This window comes from Opisthocomus hoazin, chromosome 3, assembly GCF_030867145.1.
Source record: "Opisthocomus hoazin isolate bOpiHoa1 chromosome 3, bOpiHoa1.hap1, whole genome shotgun sequence".
In the NCBI taxonomy this organism is placed as follows: domain Eukaryota; kingdom Metazoa; phylum Chordata; class Aves; order Opisthocomiformes; family Opisthocomidae; genus Opisthocomus; species Opisthocomus hoazin.
In genome coordinates, this window is record NC_134416.1 from 104,777,088 (window position 1) to 104,798,905 (window position 21,818).

Sequence of the window (21,818 nt, forward strand, 5' to 3'; positions counted from 1 at the left end):
TTTATGGTGCTAATATCTCGGATATCTCCTAGAATTTAGGGGCACTGGTTGTGTCTGCATCTTTTTGACAGGGTGATTTTTTTTTTCCATCATGCAATCCAGATGCTAAATCCGATTTTCACTCTCAGCTTCAGGGAAGATGCAATTAGACTGTATATATATGACTTGTCACTTGCTTGTCAATTTTTCTCAATGGTTAAAAATAAAATCTTTAGGCACTTGATATTACAATGAAAACCCTCCATTTTCTCCTCTGCTCAAGTGAAGATTTCTCTTTTTAAACAAACTGCGCCCTAACTCTATTAGATGAAAGCGCCTTTGATCTTCCATTAAAGGAAACCTTCACAATATCATTATGAAAATGCATTAAGAAAAATTCACACACACATCGCTTCCTGACCCACAAATCTTCCTGACTTGCGGTTACATCAGGCAGCAAGCTGCTGAGCATCAGAAGACAAGGAAGCAATATATGAAGCAGATATCTGCCCTGGTTGTAAGACTGCATAATCATTCGTGACCTATGTTTTGGTAGAGCTACGTTTCGTCAGTCCAGCCCTTATAAATAAGCCTTGCTGTGACATGACCTTAAGAAAATAGAAAAATACACCAATAGATCTTCGGCTGTATTTGAATATGCATCCATGTGTAGCAACATTAATACACTCCTGAGTAACACTCCACTTGTCCAGTCGTGTTACAAACAAAAATTTTGCATTCTGCTTGTATTTAATCTAGACAGAAATATTATGAACTGCTACATACTGAAAAAAATAATGCTGCAACTGGCACTGTTGTATTGTACATCAGATCTTTTTAAATTGCTAGCTGAGGTTTTTTTGCTATAGTAACTCCTCAGAGGCATAATGAAGTTCATCAGTCACTGGAACTGTCTCCCTGCTGTGATTTGATTTTCTAAAGTATCCCAGATGAAAATGATCTGCAAACAAATGTAAGGCTTAATTTTGTTTGTGTATTTTACTGACAACAAATTTGCATGTGTTAGATTCTCTCTTTCACCCTCCCCTTCTTCCTGTTCTGTACAAGAAGAGACTGGAATCTACAGAGATATCTTTTAACTTCCTAGCTTGTCAGTTCCTCAAGATTTGAAAGGGATGAAGTCCTGAAATGTGACAAATACACAACAGTAATTTCATTAAATAAATGCAAAAATGGGTTTGATCTTGTCTGCTTAATTCTTACTAGGTTGTGATTCATAAGTCAGAATCACCACCAATTCAACGTAATTAACAGTCCTTGATCAAAAGAGACTGGATTATAGAAACTGAGAAACAGAAGTGACAGTCTAGCTTATTAAAATCATCTTCTAGACCAGGGTTAATGGTATAATTAGAATGTACTTTAACTGCATTGACCTTGCATGTATTTTCTTTTGGATATGAAGAAATAAAATTAACATTTCATTAAGAAGCTGTTCTCTGTTTGGGGTTTTTTTTGGGGGGGAGTTTAACTTTCCCTGCTTCCCTCTGCTTCCCTGTGGTGATAACTATAACCATTTGCATTTCGCGACTTGTATTTTAAAGTTCTTAATATCTTGAAGAAGTTGTCCTCAATGTTACAGCTCTGGTAACCTTAGAAAAAGTCCAGAACACTTTTTTTGTTCATTTCTTCCAGATACTGTACCATGGATTGAATTTGGGCAATCTTACAAAGTAAAGATAGTGATTACAATATGCCAAGGCATTGAAATGTGTCAAGGCAGTAAGATATTTTAAGAAGTCCATTCATAATACGAACCATGAGTGAAAGCGTAATTGAAGATACAAAACCAACAAACGGACATCTCATGCCCAAAGCTAGTTGCTTACTTAAATATCTTGCTGAATAAGAGCCTGAAACAGGCTATTACTGTTGGCTGGAACAGCTAATCTATGGAAAATCCTGATATTTCTTTTCAAATAGGAATGCAAAATCTAGATTGACTGCAAAATGGAAATGCCAAAGTATTTCAGCTGAAAGATATGGAAATGAGCTACAGAATATCTGAAAAATAATTGAATTCACAAAATACCAACATATTATCATACAAAAGCCTGAGTGAATGAAAGTTATAATGAAATGTTTACCATATCAAATACTTCCTTTGTGAAAATAGAAGAGAATCAGACCACTTTGTATAAACTTGTTTCCATCAAACATTTCAGCTAAGTCAGCAGATTCACATGTACTGTTTAGATCTGGACCAAACAACACAGCTTGCTGGAGCTGCCCCGCCAGCCAGCGCTGCCCGTTACGCACCTTCTCACACACTCTTTGCGAGCTGATGGTAACGTTCTAACGCTGCAGAAAGGAACTAGGTTAGTGACACCACGGCTGACTTAATGCAGTTGAAATTGTGGTGCTGCTAGACAAGTGACAGCAATGAATAAAAACTAAATGGACTCCTGAAAAACTAGCAGAGAGAGCCTATGCAAGTCGTACCAAAAAAAATTAACTTTTTATGTGAGTGTTTTTGAAACTCATTTGGCTGTTTCCATAGGATTTTAATGTGGAAAAAGGAGAACAATTTAGTGCAAATAATTAATACCTGCTATAGTTTTGTTTAGGAAGCTGGACTACACTGAAGTTCTCATTTTAGAATAAGACAAGTCTAATTTCCTGTGGATGTTATATCCCATTTTTTTACTTGCAAAGAAGAAAAAAAAAATGCAGTTACAAGATAATTAAGTAAGTTCATTTTAAACCTTTGTCAGAATCACTTGTTTCAGCTGGATTCTTCTATTCCCTCCCTCTTCCATGCAAGGTCTTTCTCAGAAGACAAGAGACACTGCACAAGCACTGGGAAATATGTGTAGAATCAGGGACATGTCACGCAGCTGCTCCTAGGGCAGAGCACGGAACGGGAATTTCTCTTCAGCCTCTGCATTCCCTTCAGTTCTGTAGTGGCAGTCAACTCTGCCAGTCATTCTCCTGGCCCAGTTTTCATCTGACTGCATACCAGCTCAGCCGTATCTTTGTCCTTGTCTGGACACAAGGGACAGCAGTAGCTGCCTTGCCTCCATCGATGTGGCCTGCAAGGAGACCGGGGGGGACACTGGGCTTCCTAAGGCTCCATCCTGGATTGTCAGTACACATTCAGGCTGGAAACATGAGAAGAATAATGCAATTGCATTCTTGCTTCAGCAACTTCGGAGACATATTTCTGTCAGAACCTCCATTATTTATGCAAGAATTTTCTCTTCATGAGAGATGAAACTAAGTCACAGCATTTGGATCAGGGTGGTAACAATCTCTCCTGTCAACAGGAGAGGTCTGCTTTTAAAGTTGGATTCACCTCCGCAGAACAAGCAAAAGATCAGATTGAAAATGTGAATCTGTATTTAGACTCTGAGCTCCTCCAGATCTTGTTAGCATTCATTTTCACATTTAGATACCATCAATCAGGGCTGAGCATGTTAGATTTAATGAATTACAGCAAACTTTTACGTGATATGTACTATGGAATTATGAATCTCCATTCTGTGCTGACTTGTTTTTGGGTGCAGTCTTTTTAACTCAGGCAAATGAAATGCAGAAATGCACCCCAGCTGTCAAATTTTATATCAGAATTTATTGGGAACAGTTGAGATATCAAACCATGAAAAGAAGGGTTTATAACGGGAAGGCCAACTCAGCCTTGAAATGAACTTCGTATCTTTCAGGACACAGACTTCACTTTTCTCACTAAAAACAAAGCTTTGATGATTCTCAGAGGTATGTAAATTCCGCAGTAATTCATTTATTCACTGACAATGCTCCACCTTCTAAATCAAACCTCCAATGTGTCATTATCCAGTAGCTCAGAACTAGCTCTTTGTGTGAATATATAAAGACTCTGAAGCCTGCACTGAAAACAAAAGGCAACCCCATTTACTAGCTGTTTGATGTCTAATCTTAGAAAATGGTTGAAGAACGTAGAAATTAAAAGGAAAGCATTCTCCTAACCCCTGTCTCTGTATCTGCAGGTACTCTGTAGATCGACACACTGATATGGACAGAGTATTCAACATCAATTCAGGAAACGGTTCGATATTTACTTCAAAACTCCTTGACCGGGAAACACTGCTATGGCACAACATTACAGTAATAGCAGCAGAGATCAGTAAGTCAAACCTGAATACCACTGCTGTCCCTGATGTAATGAATGTAGCCTTCTAGCTGTGCATCTGGAAAGCGTGGCTGGACAGATGTCAGCTTATATGGATGGTCCACTCAATACTAATGAAGCAGCGGAAACTCTGCAAGAGGTAGTCTGCAGTTTTGTGTTTTCTAGGGGGGTAGTTCATGAAGAGGAACATAGCTGAGCAGGGAGGAAAGGTAGTAATTCTGCATTTTCTAATCAGTAGTAGCCTTTTTTAATTTAGAATGTGATTGTGGAATTCTGCAATTGGCATGCAGCAAGCAAAATGGATTAAAGCCAAGCTGCGTTCCATGGCTGAATTCAGTCTGATCCAGACAGAATATAACACAGGCTGGATGTTTTCAGGTAAGACTGAGGTGGATGGGCTGAGCTACGTGCCCAGATCTTAAGCAGTTTTAAGGATTTCCATTTTTAACTTCTTTTGCATCCTTTGAAATTACAAGCCGTAGTTACAAATCAGTCTGTCACTTAGTTTAGGACGGCTCAGAAATAATCTTGTGATAAAACTAGTCATGTCGATTTTAGGAGCTGAAATGCCAGGGGTCCGGATAAGGATGTGTATGTTAGGTGGCCTTAATAAACAATCCTCTATTTTAGTACACTAACTAGAGGCATGAGACATGGTCAAACATTAGGGAATGTAATTCTGTACACTTTCGCAGACTCACAGTGCCTATGATTGTGAAGCACGGTGGAATGGTAGATAGATCTCATACAAACACCAGTTCTATGACTCTCACAAAGTCTTTGTGCAACTCAGAGGTTGAACAGCTTTTTTAAAAAAAAACAAAACATAATCTGAGATAACATAAACTCACCTTTCTTATGTTGTGTGCACATGTATGTGGCTCAGTGAGCTGCTGAACAGTGAGAAGAGTGTAACTAAGGAGTGCTTGACTCCAGTTTTCTTTATTCTGCAGGTCTTTTTAAAACTGAAAACTGATATGAAACAGTACTGTTGAGGCAAGCAGGTTGGGTTATGTAAGAGTAGTGGGTTAGAGCCTACAGGAATGATGTTTCTTAATAGTTTTCTCCCTCTCTTGAAAGTTTGCACCTTTTAATGCTAGGTATGTGGTTTCAGCATATCAAACACTGACTTCTGGCTAACTGTTAGTTAGGTGTTTGTGTTTCTATGAAGTCTTTGAAGAACTGATGTAGGGTCAAGACTTGTTCACTACATACTGAGCTCCTGCATAGAGGAGGAGAGGAAAAATAAACACCTGAACAGGAAAGAAGGGCAAGAAGATTTAGGAAGTACACTTGCATTGATCTCAGCAGAGCTGAAATAATATACAGCACAGAAAACTGTATACTGCCTGGAAATAACCTTAGCATCTGTATGTATAACTCATTTAGTTTCTTGCCTCCTCCTCTAAGGACAGACCTCCTACTGGGCCAAACCCTCTCAACTAAACCTTTTGTGTCCGACACAGGCTTCTGTCTTAATTATCATTCCTCTTTAGTCTGAATCCTTCCAGGCTGCAAGAAGCTACTTCCCAGGCTGTGCTTCACGAAGCCTGGACCAAATTTGTCATAACTGGGGTAGATACCTTCCAAAGGCAATTCTCTTCATTGCAATGCAGCTACAGTTGAAACCAGCCTTAGTCTGATCCAGGCTGCCTCACTGAGAGACTAGACTGGAAAGCACCACTATTTAATGCTCCTAGCTAAACCAGTAATTTCTAGCAAGGCTAGCTAAACTCCCATTCTGCTAAATTCCAGCAAATCACTGATTGCTCTCAGTCACATACCATCACATCAAACTCCAGGTATATTCCACTGAAGTAAACTAAAAGAAATATCCAGTCAAGTTACAGGCAGGATGCGCATACAGATGGATCAGTGCTCCCTTTGATATAAAAAAAGCTAAAAAAAAATGATAAAGTCATGAAGAGAAACACCTTTCAGTGATGACTGTTCTTGGTCATATTTTACAGTGAAAAAAAAGTGAAATAATGAAGTTGTTTTGCCTTTAATTGTCTAGAACAGTCAGTAAGTGTAGATAGATCGATTTGTTAGTGTTCTGCTGTTTCACCAGTATGAGCTGCAGTTGCTCAGCAGCCTGGAGAATCATGCTGTGAATGTTGAAAACAAATAGCTGGTGGAACACTGGGTCAGTATATCTGCCACAGGCAAACTGGCAATAAAACTCAGTACACAGGGCCACTGATTTAGAGCTGCAGAATTACAGCTGATTTACTGGAGAGAACTGCTAGAGTATTTTTAAATATTCTTTACTTAACACTTAAGGGCAAATCAAACATTGGCCGGACTTTGAGGTTGTATTCGGAAAAAAAAATTGAAAAATTTAAACAGTTTTGTTGCTGGCTCAACAGAAAACATACCTTTATAGAGATGAATAGGTTTAAGGAGTTCACTGAGTCTATGGAGCTTTTTTTGGAGGTGGAGCCCAGCAGTAATTAAAGGATAACACCAACAAATTAACCTACACCAATTAATCTGCAAAAATAATTTGAAAGATGACAAAAAAGACTTAAATAAAAAAGGCCCATGTCCATAGATCATAGAGTTTTTATGAAGCTTCTATTTTTTACAGTACTATTTTAAATTGCATGAAGTTTAAGCACCTAGAAGTAAAATGAAAATATGTAGTTCATGCTTCAAAAAGCAGGAAAGAAAACAATTGTAATTCTTGAGACAAGACACATCTTTGCCAATATATTTGATTGTATTTGTTAGAAAGGTATGCTCTTATAAAATAGTCTCACCAACAGTTCTGCGACTTCACATGACTACCTTTGATCTCTGCCTATTATAAAAATTTGACATTTGTATTGAAGTGTTTTAGCATAGAATTCAGCCTATTCTATGTTGTACATGAACTGTTGTGCTATATATTGAATTAATTTAGCCCAATGTTTCATATTAGAAAGTGGTTTATACCTAATGGAATCATATTGACTTCAATGGGACTGTAGAGCTTTAAACCACAATATTTTGTCAAAATGGCTGAGCTCTGTAATACAAATATACAGTGCCAATTTTGGAGAAGGCATTTTCAAATTTATGTAAGTATGATAAACACAGTAATAGGACTTCTATTAAAGCCTAACTCAACAAGCTACTATAATGAATGCTTGTAGAAGCACACAGAGTCTTAGATCTACTATATTTTGTCACACTATTTTTTTCACTTAAATCATACTTTAAAATGCATTAATAAACTACATTAACGTGGGTAGGAAGTTAACGTTGCAAAACTCAGTGTGAACCCTCATGAAAAGGAGAGGAAGGTGTTTATTCTGAATGAAACTAATTTCAATCAATCAAACTCATTCCCTCATAGATTTTACTCTCTCCCACTCCCACACCCACATACTCCCAGGCACTAAGGTGGACATGCCTGTGTGACCTGGCCTAGGTCTTTTTTTTGTGTGATAAGGAGCACAAAGGACACAGATCAAGTCCTGGCAATGTCTCTTGGTTTCCTTTTGATTGGTCGTGACAAATTGGTTTGGGGGCAGGTCTTGTAACTGTTAGAAGTCCATGGTTGTTACGATGTGACTTTTTGCCTCAGAATCTTGCCTGTTTCACCATTGATGGCTCCTAGGCAAAGTTGCTGCCTGTTGCCTTTCTTCCTTATTTTGTGTATCTGTCTTCATGACTAAAGCCTGTCTTCCACCAACAGCAAAAGCAATGGTCCGACAGGACCAATAGTCCAACCGGAAAAGAAGTGGTCTATACAATGTGGTGCGTTTCCAAATATTTTCATTTTTATCTAGAAAGCTGACAATATTTTCATCAGCATTTTATGCTCAGGAATATCCTTGTCAAATTCAATCTCTTGGCACCATACAGTCCTTACAGAGGAAAAAAAAAACATGTTTACTTATGGGGATCTGCAGATTCTATACAGTGCTGATGTTCTTCAGCTGATACATTTTAGTGTTGACTCTAGAATATCACCCAAATCAATCACAACAGATTAGAAAATATCTGCGATCACAACCACAGTTACTATTTGTATATCGTAATGGTAAACACAGTAGCTTAAGGAACTGTGTCACAAGATTTGTAGGGGACAGAATATTATATGTAAACAGGTGAGAGGAAAAAACCACTCAATCCTGTCTTCACAACTTCTCAGTCTTCCTATTTCAGAGTTAAGGAAGGGAATGCGTTCTAGAAACTTCATTGCCACCAAACTGTATCAGTTCAGCTAATAAAAAGTTTTCATTTAATTCTAGTATTATATTCGTTTATATATGTATCACACTTACATTCTATTTGGAGTGTTCAAAGGAATTTGTAAATCCTGGACTCCTACCCAATCTCAGCTGTAGAGCATACACAGAATCAGAGTAATGGTAACACAGCACTATTTTGTGGAATTCACCCCACCCCCTAATGCATTCCCCAGAAATCAAGAGAATAGAAGTGTTGTGAGTGACAAGAATTAAGGCAATGAGACCCTCGGTCTGTCCTTTTCTTCTCCTGCACTGAGTCAGTAGCTGGGCTAAATAAAGTCTCTGTTCTTCCTGGTTTTGTTGTTTCAGACAACCCAAAACAAAGCAGCCGTGTCCCAGTGTTCATTAAGGTTTTGGATGTAAATGACAATGCTCCAGAGTTTGCCATGTTTTACGAGACCTTCGTCTGTGAAAACGCAAAGGCAGAACAGGTGTGTTTTCTGCTTGTATTAAGAAAATATTCCAAATTAGTTGAGTTTTGCTACTACTCTTACATCACGTCATCAAGAGGTGTACTTCGCATTGCATCAAACTGTCGGTTTCGCAAAATGAAACTGAACTGTGGCTGCACAGTGTGATTACGCTTAGTATTCTTGCAGCTAGGGTGACAGAATGTTTTACATTGCTGTTTTCTGTATGGCACCTTGTTATCCCCGATTCATTTTCATTCTGTGATTCTCTGCTTTATTCAGGCACCTCCAAAGTCTCCTTCAAAAACAGTTTCAGGTCCATAACTATTACAGGTCCTGCCTGTGATATGATGACTGTTTCCTGCCAGATAACTCTGACTCTACTCGTCCTATTACTAAATAATCGAAGTAGCAGATTATTTGGAAGATTCAGCCAATCAATTCCTGTGACATGAAATTTTGGTAGATAAATATACAGTCAGCTTGGACCGTCTCACCTTTCATCTCATATTGCTTGTCACATGCAGAGGTTCCCTACCCATCTGGAGTGGCCTCAACCCAAGCCTGCTCTTGAATTCAACATTGTTTTCCTACCAGCTTTCAAATTCATTATGTTACTGGCTGATGGTATGGGGTACAATAGCATGGTGATCCTAAACAGCATCGGCAGCACGTGGATCACTTTTCATAAGCTCACCATAGCAGCATTAGATGCCTTAAAGCAGAATTAAAAAATGAATACAGTAAGATTACTTTACAATCCTAGAGTACATAAATAAGTGTAAGGTCCACTGACTTTGAAGATAATTTTGTTCTTATTGTTTCAGCTGATACAAACATTAAGTGCTGTTGATAAAGATGACTCTTACAGTGGACATCAGTTTTCATTCTCCTTAGCTCCTGAGGCAGCCAGCAGCTCAAACTTCACGCTACAGGACAACAGAGGTGAATTTCTAGGAAGACTTTTCTTTATTATCTCACCCTTGCGTTCAGTCTTCAGATGAAGATTTAATGTGTGCTTTGTGTTTCCAGACAACACAGCAGGGATTTTCACCCGAAAAACCAGATATAACCGTCATGAAATGAGTACCTACTTCTTGCCAGTGGTAATATCAGACAATGACTACCCTATCCAGAGCAGCACTGAAACAGTGACTATTCGAGTATGTGCTTGTGACCATCGAGGAAAGATGCTGTCCTGTAATGCAGAAGCCTTGATTCATCCTACTGGTCTTAGCACTGGGGCTCTTATTGCCATTCTTCTCTGTATCATTATATTACTCAGTAAGTAGCCCAGAGGCATTTTGTTCCTTTCATGGTTATTTTGCATTGCTACAAGTGATTATACCAAGGCTAGGACAAGAGCAAATCAAAGAGATCCTTGTCTTATCCTGCATTTTATTATTGTATTTCCTCCTCTCGGAGCTTCTACAGATATGGTGTATAGAACACACCCTATCTAATCTTAGTTATCCAAAAGTTAGCAGTGTCCAAGCAGGAGGAGACAGCTGGGCTCCACCCTGAGGTCAATGGGAAGAGACGGGCACCTGTAGAGAGACATTCATCCCATTCCCTTATTGGTATCTGAGGTCAACCAGACTAATCACCCTCTGCAGGTGTCCGTCTCTTTCTGTTGACCATAGAAGGAGGCCAAATAATTTAGTTTTAAAAAATTAACTTCCTATGTCTAAACTAAGGAGACACAAGTCTCAGTGCTTCTGTTCTGCTGGAAAAAGATGCTGAAAGGGGGTGGCTATTAAAACACTCTCTTAAAAGCTGCAGGGTCCACCCTCTCAGGCACCTGTGAGTACAAAGAGGTTGGATCCTGAGTGTGGAGGATGTACAGATCTCTGGCTACAGCACTTACAGGTGGTCAACATTTATTTCTTTATAAAAATAAGGACAGTTTGCAACATCTGTCACATTCCTCTCACTCAGGATCGACCCCTCTTGTATAGCAAACAGAGACAATCGGTCCCTTGGCCATTAGCCATAGTCTGTTCATCTGGGGAGGACTGTGCAATAGAACACAGGCAGTTCTCAGGGTGACGTTATCAGCCACCTTTAGTATCTGGGCAGGAAAGAAGGGAGTCAGACCCGTTTTATAGCAGTAGGGTCAAGCAGAGGAGAAAATGTTTCCTCGGTGATTCTGTTTGTTTCTACCATACTCGTATCTTCTTTGGACATGCTCATCACCACTGCAGAATCATCCTGACCTTTACTATTAACAGAATTTCTCTCTTCAGTGATGAGTCAAAGACCATGTTGTGATTCTCGTACTTTAAGAATATAGTCATGGCTTGTCCAAATAAGCACTATCCCATTTTCAGAAAAGATTCCCACAATAGCAATCTTACCCTTAATTTGCCATTAAATTCATTTTTCAGAACATGGAATCATTACCTCTAAGGGCTGAGCTCACTTTGTATTAAGTTCCTTACCAGAAAAAGAAATCTAATGCTGTAGATAGTCTTGCACTCGTTAGTACAACTGTGCTCATTAATATCAATCTGACATTAAACGATTTCCTGTTTTATGTCAATCGAAAATAATTGATTCTGTGTGCTAAGCAGCACTTTATGTCAATTACTGCTCACGCCACCATGCACCATAAGCAGATTTTCAATTAACTCAGCTATATAATTTTCTATTTTCAGGCTGGTTGCAGGGTTTGCATGTGCAACCACTACTGAGCCTGGGCAGACCTGAACCACAACTTAAGATTAGCAGCAACAATAAGTGCCTGTAAATTGCTAGATTTATTTGCATTTTGAGCGAGTCTAGTGGACTACGCTAGATTGTTCTACCAGACGCTATTCTAGAAGCCCCCTCAAAATCAGCGCTGCGTTTTTCAAGTTCTCCAACATTTTCTCCAGCTATCTCTGTTCTTTCACAGACACCTTTCCCAATCCTCCCATGTAGTGTCACAGCTTTGTACTCTTAAGGAAGAGAATTCTCTCTTACTGCATTTTTGCACAGCAGCACAAAGAAGCATCACTCAGATTAGGACCCTTATGTGACACCATAAGTAAATCATCATTACAGTAAGAGCCTGAAGCCTTCACAATCCGAACCAGCCCTCCTGATTCCTTCAGTTTCACCACCTCACTTCTTTCCTTTCAAGTCATATTAGCAGATGTTCTCCCTTACTCACACTATTCCTATGGTAGAGGCACAGCAGGTAAAGGCACATAGGGCACTTTCCTACTTCAACTTGTCTTCTTGGGATCTGTCTATAGTCAGTGGAGAGAAAGAGTACAAGACTCTTCCACAACACACTTGAGCACACCTACAGATAGCACCTTGCTGTAAGCAATCCTGCAGGGGAGCCCATCATTTAAAAAAGAAAAAACAAATCATCTTTTTGTCTGTCGAAGGAAGCTAAGAAAGACAAGCTTCAATGGGCTAAAATTTTGGTTTGGGGATGTCCTTAGTCCTTGGCATGGCCCTTAGCAGGGTTACAAATGAGGAAAGTAGGCAGATGATACCAAGTTGGGCAGGAGTGTTGATCTGCTTGAGGGTAGAAAGGCTCTGCAGAGGGATCTGGACAGACTGGATCGATGGGCCAAGGCCAGTTGTATGAGGTTCAACAAGGCCACATGCCAGGTCCTGCACTTGGGTCACAACAACCCCATGCAATGCTACAGGCTTGGGGAGGAGTGTGTGGAAAGCTGCCTGGGGGAAAAGGACCTGGAGGTGTTGGTTGACAGCCAGCTGAACATGAGCCAGCAGTGTGCCCAGGTGGCCAAGAAGGCCAACGGCTTCCTGGCTTGTATCAGGAATGGTGTGGCCAGCAGGAGCAGGAAGGTGATGGTGCCCCTGTACTCGGCACTGGTGAGGCTGCACCTGGAGTGCTGTGTTCAGTTTTGGGTCCCTCACTACAAGAAGGACATTGAGGTGCTGGAGCGTGTCCAGAGCAGGGCAACAAGGCTGGTGAGGGATCTGGAGAACAAGTCTTACGAGGAGCGGCTGAAAGAAGTGGAGCAGTTTAGTCTGGAGAAGAGAAGGCTGAGGGGAGACCTTATTGCTGTCTACAACTACCTGAAAGGAGGTTGTAGTGAGGTGGGTGTTGGTCTCTTCTCCCAGGTAACTAGTGATAGGATGAGAGGCAATGGCCTCAAGTTGCATCAGGGGAGGTTTAGACTAGATATTAGGAAAAATGTCTTTGCTGAATGAGTGATCAGGCATTGGAACAGGCTGCCTAGGGAGATGGCCGAGTTACCATCCCTGGAGGTTTTTAAAAAAAATGTGTAGATGTGGCACTTCAGGACATGGTTTAGCAGGCATGGTGGTGTTGGGGGGATGGTTGGACTCGATGGTCTTAGAGGTCTTTTCCAACCTGTGATTCTATGATTCTAAGGCACCGCCAAAAAGAAGACTGTAACAATTACTGTGCTTTGACTCACACACCATTTTAGAAACACAGGTGACATGAAAGATGATTTTTATCCACCTCATCGTCTCATATCAATGAGTTTAGGCATTTTCTGATTTGCTTTGCTATGAAAGAATTATAAAGACAGCAAGATGTGCCTTTTGTTGGAGTTTGCACAGCAGAGCTGAAATACTGGGCACTGTTGACCTCAGACTACCAAATAGTAGTAATACATCCCTTCTCCTTGCTGCTGTTCATCTGTAAGTATTCAGCCATTTACCATCTTAAGATAGACTCCAGTTTAGAAATCTGAAATTAGCTACTAAAAGAAATGAAGTGGTGAGCATATCCCCTTCCATCCTCTGTGGCCAGTTCTCCAAAAATATTTGGGATCATTATAGACTAAAAATATTTCAGTTTGGATCACAGCCTTGGAAAGAGCTCCTACCCTCCAAATAAACGAAAAATATATGTATATGCACACACACTTTAGAAAAGAAGCCATAAAATATCTGTTTGAGAAACCTCATGCCTTTCACAGTTTAAAAAAAGATCATTACTATATCTCATCAGTCTAAGATTTAAGCTATGAACTTTTTTAAGGTGATGTACATTATAAAAACATGCCAGGGAAATTACTAAAATTTGGACTTTGTGCTGGTTGAAAATTCACTCCGTATTCCAAGCTTTTTTCCAGAGCATAGATTTACTTATCTTGAAATGTAGCTTTGCTTACCTTTTGTCATAGCCCAGTAGAATCTAGCCCCATCCATAGCACAAGTTGCATGTCATCCCAGGGGTTCAAGGTAAATAACATCTGATGGTACTTATTTTGGAGAAAGTGTTTCCTCCTTCCCAATTCTCATGAAACTTGTTCTATTCTCAAGGCAAAAAAAAAAATGCTATATGACTGTGGGTAAAAACATGCCTACTGACAAAAAGACACTCCACTTGGCTTCTTACAAGCTTGACGTCTCCTTTCTTCTAGTGCATGTCCATGCCATCTCATCTCCCAAGGTACTCACAGGCAGAGCAAGCACAGTCTGAAAGCCTGACGTGCACATTTGCACTTTTGCAAAACATCTTTTAAAACTTCAAGTTCAAGCAGAGGTGCAGCATTTCTTCTGGGTTTTAATGGAGTTCAGGATTAACCTTTCCGTTTCTCTTCCTCTGTTATTTCTGTCTCCAGTTACAGTGGTGATGTTTGCAGCACTGAGACGGCAGCGGAAAAAAGAGCCTTTGATTATTTCCAAAGAAGACATCAGAGACAACATTGTCAGTTATAATGATGAAGGTGGTGGAGAAGAAGACACCCAGGCATTTGATATCGGCACGCTGAGGAATCCCGAAGCCATAGACGATAATAAATTACGCAGAGATATTGTGCCAGAAACACTTTTTATGCCACGGCGGACTGCAACAGCGCGAGATAACACGGATGTCAGAGATTTCATTAACCAAAGGTTAAAGGAAAATGATACAGATCCAACGGCACCCCCGTATGACTCGTTAGCAACCTATGCTTACGAAGGTAATGGTTCTGTGGCCGAGTCCCTCAGCTCCTTAGAGTCGGTGACTACGGACGGAGATCAGGACTACGATTACCTCAGTGACTGGGGGCCTCGGTTTAAAAAGCTGGCAGATATGTATGGCACAATGGACAGTGACAAAGACTCTTAATATGTTGCCTTTTTTTTTTTTCCTTTTTTGTTTCCCTTCCTCATTTTCAGAAACAGCGTTGAGATGTGTGAAGTGGCTATTTCTTTCGATTTCTCCACAGCTGTGTGAAAGGGTTCTCTGTTCTACCCATTCAAATTGTTTAATGACTGCAGTCTATGTGGATCAGCTGTCAGAAAAAAAACTTTTTCTAGCATAATTTTATGAGCTTCCAAGAGGCAAAATTCTTATTTTCTAGTGCATCCGGTTTACCAAGCCAATCTTACAAGCACGGCAGTAGTGGAGGGGGGGAAAAAAGGGATCAGATGGGGAGCAATATTTTTACTTGTTCTGCTCATATTGTAAATTGGAGTATATTACTGTTTAAGCTCACTTGCTCTTTTTACTTGTATTCAGACTATTCAGCTCAGACGACTGCTCTGTCGATTGTGTATTGCACATCCCAGTGTAATGAGGTACCCTAGTTTACCCTATGTATTATAGTCAAAAGTAGTGGTGACGGAACGAAGGTTTATTACACAAGTAGAGTAAGCTGAGAAAAAAACATCAAACATGCATTTTACACACGAGGACAGTAGAAAGGCCTAAGGGTCATTCAAACCTAAGTGTTTTTCTAGAACTCACCATTGCCCCAAAGCACTGAATCATGCTAACACACACACACGTATATAGTTCATTGACTGCTCTGTATATATTCTTCTGACCTAGCATTGCTGGAGAGATGTGTGTGCGTGCATGTGTGTGTGGTCAGTAGCCTCAACACCTAATTCTTAGACGTTTCCCAGTTCTAACCCGGACTTGCCTTGTCATACAGAGAAAGTCACCTAATCCAACTCCAGATTAGAGCATGACTTAGAGGAAGGAGCAGATCGTAACTGTGCTTTTCTTCATACTTCTTTGATCTGCCTCCACATACACATCAGTTCAGTGATGGCCGCTGGCCTGGGGAGGTGGGAGTCAGGCTTTTAGATCCATCTACTCCTGCCTATTCTCCTTGCAGGAGTGGAGTAGTAGCCTCAAGGTGACTGCCACCCATTGGGGCAAAAGGAGCGACAGCAAAGGAGGAAAGAATGCTTTTTTTTTGTCCTGACCTTCCCTGCCTGGATGCCGAAGGTGGCTTCCCAGCTGACTCTCTGCCCAGTTTTGCTATCTGCAAAGTGGGGAAATAATGCCTACCTCATCAGGATGTTACAAGAATTATATAAGTCATTTGGAGAATACTTTAGCGATAGAAAATGCTGGCATTCTGCCGGAGGAAGTAATTTCTCATGCTTTTGAGTGGTTGTTTTCTCTCCCCTCCCCCCCCCCCCCATTCAATCCCTGAATGCATAAGTAAGTGAGAATCAATTGTGATTGCAGTGGCCTGAAAAGTAGGATTTATAACTATATCTCATTTTTTTTAAAATAAACTACTCAACCAGGGTTGTTAAAGACTTCACCAGAAGTTAAAATTTTAATCACAAGTCTCTCTGTGTGTATTTATCTGCTTTGCCAAGCTAAGTAATTTTTGTCCAGGGGCGGGGTGGAGGAAGATGCAATAGTCTCAGGCCAAAACAGTTTTCTTTACAGCTTGTGCACCACTCCGTATTTTTGTTGGCTTGTCAAACCCATGCAGTTCTTGCTCTTCAAATCCAGCCATCTAGGAGAGGCTAGCTGGAAAACATCCTAAGGGGCTGCCATGAGGTATATCCAATTCCAGAAGCTAAAAGCTGCCCTGTGTACCAAAGTAGGGACACAGCCCATGGCACTGTGCTAAGGAAAAAAGGAATATTTTTTTTTAATATACCTCATACATAACTAATCTCATTTATTTCAATTTGAAATTGTATTTAATACTAGAATTACAGGCATGGATCTCTTTTCCCCCTCCCCTGAATCTTCCGTGAATCAGTTTGTAAACTAAGCAACAGCTCCAATTTACTCCAAAAATAAAGGGAAAAGGGAAAAAAAAGTTAATAAACAGAAGATTAAGAGGGATTAAAAATAAATTCCTGGTATTCATTACTCCTAGAGAGTTAAATAAAGAGAGCAGTAAGATTCCTGAGTATTAAACTTTTACAAGCACGACAACATAATTTCAGGTTTTGTGAACTGGCTGACGAGTCAGGAGGACGAGCCAGCCATGCCGCGGTGCCCGGCTGGGACCGGGAAGGACTCCTTGGCAGCGGGGAGCACCCTCATTTACAGGTTTAGGGCAAGGCAGTTAACGTCTTGTAGATGCCCAGCACGATAAATTAGATGGGTTTTCAGAGTGGAGGAGCCCAGAGTTTCAAAGAGTCCTGAGCCTCCGGTCTCCCTGGCAGAGGCATCTCAGGGTGCTTCAGTCCAGCAGAGCAAGGTGCCCAACTCCATCGCTTAGAGGGGCTGAGCCTGTCATGCCTGTCACAACATCAGTGGCATGACTAGGTCTTTATTATGTCCTCCTGAGGGTCCCTCAGTAATTTAAGATGATAAAAGCCTTTGAAAGTCTAGCCCTTCATGTCTTCTTTGAAACCAAAGCATCCAGGAGGCAATTTGTCTGAAACCAGGCTCTGGCACACACACGGGACCATCTGGATTTCAGATACGTGGAGAAGCAGCAGATGCTCAGCACCACCTACCACAGGGCCCTCACTTTGGGCTGCTCTAATCATATAGTCAGTGGAGACAGGGTACACCTCAGGGAGCTCTTCCAAACGGCTCTCTAACATACGCCTCTGTCTCTCCCTTCACTGTGTGGTGTTGCCTCAAGCAAATCACCTCCAGCTCAGAGTCCAGCTGGACACCCAGAGCAAGCCGGTGAACTGGCCCTTTCCCTCCTCCTGCCCCGAGGAAACAGATTTGTGCGTGGAGGGGATGGCAGAGGTGGCCGTGAAACCTTGCACCCTGAAAGGGCTGGACCACTCTGCAGGTCAGCTTGCATTAGCCACTCTTTGAAGTGGAATAACACGACAGAAGGATCACTGATCTCCTTGTAACTACTTTCCCATGTTTGTATAGTGATTTTGTCTGATTTAGTGATTGTTAGTAGCAATCCAAATGCAAGTTTGGGTTTTTTTTCTTTAAATTGAAAGCTGGTTTTATCTTGTCCATTGAGTGACACAGTAAACAATAGAGTGGCCACTCATGCCTGTTGTGTAAATATATTATATATAAAATTATGTGATGTCACCACAAATACGGTGCCTGAATAGCAATTTGATTCTTCTCAGAAAATTCAAGGCAAACTTGCATCCAAATTATTATTTATGCATCTAGGTTTTGAAGTCTGTTTTTTTTCCTGCAAATTAGACAGATTTAGCATCTCTCACACAGCAAGAAGAGTTCAATTCTGTCTTTTCTTCTTGCTTGGCAGTACCTCAAAGTGCAATTTATAAAATCAGTACTGCGTGTTAAATATTGAAAGTGCCATATTGCAGTGAATACAAAACTTTGCAGTAGTATTTCTTTGCACTGTGTTGCATGCCGGTGTGCTAGATGATAGAAATGAGTATTTAACAATGCTTTCACACAATGCTAGAGTTGTCATTTATAGATAAACAAGTGTTAGACTATGAGCTATGAAGTGGGTTTCAAGGCTGTTTTAAGCCTGCTCTTCTTACAACCACGCCTGTTTGAGAAGAAGAAATATTATTAGGAAGTTTAGCTAAGCCAGGTAGAGAGATGAGCAATGCAGTTGGCTTTTAATTTGGAAAAGCATCAGATCTAACAACAGGGGACCTATTAAAAGATACCAAGGAATTCAGTGGAGTTAACATGAAAGAGGGACGTGTAAACACGGGAGACTTTTCCAGCATTGCTACTGCAGAACAATAACATCTCTAGACGTGAAAAGGAATAAGGTTTCTATCCCACGGCAGCACACGCCTCCAGCGCAGTTGTGCCAGGAGATCTCTCCGTGTAGACGAGCGCTTGGGAGAGAGCTGAGGCAGAAACTTGCAGCGAGCTCTGGACAAGGGAATTTGGGGGTTTCCACAGGGCTCTATTGACAGTACCGCAGGACTCGGATGTGCTCCCAGACCTGATGCAGGCAGAGATGAGTCTAACCATGTGAAAAACAAGTTGATTCTCTTTTCAGTTATTGCTGGTAAAAATTCTTAGCAGAAGAACGCCAGTCCACCTGTACCGACACCAGTATTCTCTAAATTTGTCCTAAGAAACAGATTGTCAGGTCTTAGTTCATTCTATGGACAAGTATTTCCTAGCAGTTAAATGGGAATGGGAGAGGCAACCTTCAAGTGATCCAGTTTCGGAATTAGCAGGCTACTTTAAAAGGCACAACATTTCCATTTCTCCGTCACAAAACAAACAAAAAAACCCCACAAAACCCAACTGAATTTTCTGTAGTGTTATAAAAAGCAGAGCAGGGAGAAATGGCTTTGGAAACGTGTGTCTGCTCCTGTACAGTATGAATAAAAAGAAGGGAAATGATGAACATTGGAAGCTGGCCGTGTTTCAAAACCAGACTTCTCCGTGTTGAGGAAGGCCAACAGTGCACTGTCACTTCTAACACTTCCAGGTTTCCTACAGCAGCCAGAGGGAGATTTGCATGGATAGGAGGAAAGACATCATCTTTTTCAGACCAAGCAAATGAAATCCAGGCCGTTTCCATGCAGATCTCTAGGAAAGACAGTCCCTTTGTCATAATGATTAAAACATCTTATATTTCTGCAGCAGAACTGTCTTGATGGCCTTCTGCAGGATGAATTATGGACAGTGTTTGTGAGCAGGTAACGCTCTGCAAACACCACCGTGTTCGCTCTTCCTGCCACCATCCGTTTTCAATCTGTCCATGGTTCCTTCGGCTATCAGTAGTACTGAAGTGTTTCAGAAGACCACTGTCCCAGTTGGATGCTGCCATCCCCTGCCCATTTGTGTTTCAGCTAACTCTGCAGTCTGAGCTCCCTTGTCAAATGAGAGCTGACAAATTAACAGTCATTACACCATTTCCAATGAGTATCAACTATGTCCTAAGTTGTGGAAGGCAGGGGGTTTTTTTTCCAACCCCTCTAGACCTGTGAAACGGTAGCCTCCCCCCAATAAAAGCCAAAGCCACAATGTTTTTTATTTTCAGTTTAGTCTTCAGAAAGATTTGCTGCCTTTAAGAGTACTTCTATGTTTAAAGAAGAGGAACAAAAGCATATTTAATGTCTACAGCCTCATGCATTGCTCCAGAAGGAGAGAAAAACCACAGCAGCCAAGACAATGTTTCAGCGCCAGTCTTTCTCCTCAGTGGTTTTATTTAGACACAGCTGAAACAATCGTGATCCTGCCCGTCATTTTGCAATATTACACTTTGCAGACCAGACCTGCCCAAATGCTTTCCCAAACAGTTCATAAAATTCAGCAGTGGGTATCCGAAAGCCACAGTTGGGGTTACAGGACTGCAAGAAGCAGAGAACTGGGAGTTTCAGACAGAAGAACAGGAGGTGAATTGCTGGGGGAGGGAGGGGGTGATCAGTCATATGCAAGCAGGCCCATAGCACTTCAGAGACACAAAGTTGTCATTATATAGAGAGTTACTCGATTTCAAAGGAGTTTTTACGGAACCTGTTCTTCTATTTTTTTTCCTGCATGTGTCTTTTGCTTTCTTAAAAAAAAAAAAAAAAAAACACGGAAAAAAAAAAAAGGAGTTGCTAACTTCAAATTTCTCTTTCCACCAAGTCAATTTGACAAATAAGGCAGAAGTCCAGCATATAGAGAAATTCTTTCCACTCCCACGGGCTTTTGACCTTTCCTATGAGACTGCACTATTTATGTAAATATTCCTGAAGACACTTTCTATAAGCTTTTAGTTTTCTATGATCTATTACTTCAGTGTTTATTAAAGAAACAAATGTATAGAATTGTTAAGCATTCAGGTGAACACAACAAAGAAACAACACTGCAAACACAAAATTGTTCTGGATTTTGACACATAAAAATACTCTTCAGAGTCACTGTACTGTTTTAATTCTGTGATTACTTTCCTTGCTTTGAAAAAGTAAACTTAAAAGAAAGGCCTTATAATAAATGCTATGTGCATCTTAACTGTGTTACTGAGCGAAATCAATCTGGCAAACTCCTATTGCGATTTGTGATTTTTAAACCCTTACAATAAACGCTTTTCGGTATTGATCTTTTTTTAATTAAAAATACTTCCAAGCATACATTGAAACTGATGCTGCCACCTGGGAAGAAGTAGCTGCTGGCATGCTCCAGCCACGCAGTCTCTCACGATGCCGTCCCCTGGTTGTGCCAAGGGAGCCTCCGCATCGGATGGATCCGGTCACTGCTCCGCGCAGAGGGACATCCGCGGGCGCCGAGATTCTTGTCACCCAAGAGATTCACACCTAGAAGTTTCCCTGTGTTGCAGAGGGACCCGTGCTGGAATGATTATCTCTTCTGCAGCGTGGATGAGCAGTGTGTGATGGTCAGATGGCAAGTGTGCACTCTCCCCCTTACATTTCCTGTTCACTGTATTGGCTTCTTTTTTGGGGGTGGGGGGCAGGGGGAAATGAAATTTAAGGATTTAATGAGAAACCAATTTGAACAACAATTTCTCACAGACAGAGTGAATTTGCCTTTTTGCAAATTGATTTTTGTAACAAGTTATTTATATGATACTACTTAATAAATTGTTTTTTCTAACTTTGGGGTTTTATTTCCCTAATTCTCTCGATCCATGGTTCGTATTTACTATTATCATAAAGATAAGCCTTCAAAAAGATTCTGCAATCACTTTAAAACACAGGGGTAAATTGACTCAGTCTTTCAAATGCCATTTGTAAGTGTCTGGCTTGCAACATGCTGCAAGGGCAGCAGGATCACTACTCTGTGATCAGTGGAAGCCTCCCACAAGAGTGATAGAATTTCAGAAGGCATCATTTAGCAAGTCTTGCTACAAGGAGGATGTTAGTCTATGATCACAAGCTGAATTTTGGCTAGTCAAGGCTTCCCAGGAAGGCAGCAGGAGTTTTGCCGAAGTAAAGCATGTGGCATACCTTCCTTGAAGCTTATTAAGATCACATAACTTCTAATGGCACTGT

At 40.8% G+C, this 21,818-nt stretch overlaps 1 protein-coding gene across 1 annotated transcript in view; it reads left to right on the top strand.

Moving 5' to 3' along the window:
* LOC104331198 (cadherin-6) overlaps positions 1–21,335 on the top strand; it is a 110,646-nt gene extending 89,311 nt beyond the window's left edge. Inside the window, exons 8-12 of the mRNA XM_075417144.1 lie at positions 3,966–4,102; positions 8,659–8,780; positions 9,587–9,704; positions 9,792–10,043; positions 14,324–21,335. Coding sequence (XP_075273259.1) covers positions 3,966–4,102; positions 8,659–8,780; positions 9,587–9,704; positions 9,792–10,043; positions 14,324–14,814 — 1,120 coding nt within the window. The 3' untranslated portion in view covers positions 14,815–21,335. The remainder of the gene's footprint in view (positions 1–3,965; positions 4,103–8,658; positions 8,781–9,586; positions 9,705–9,791; positions 10,044–14,323) is intronic.
* Positions 21,336–21,818: the final 483 nt, after the last annotated feature.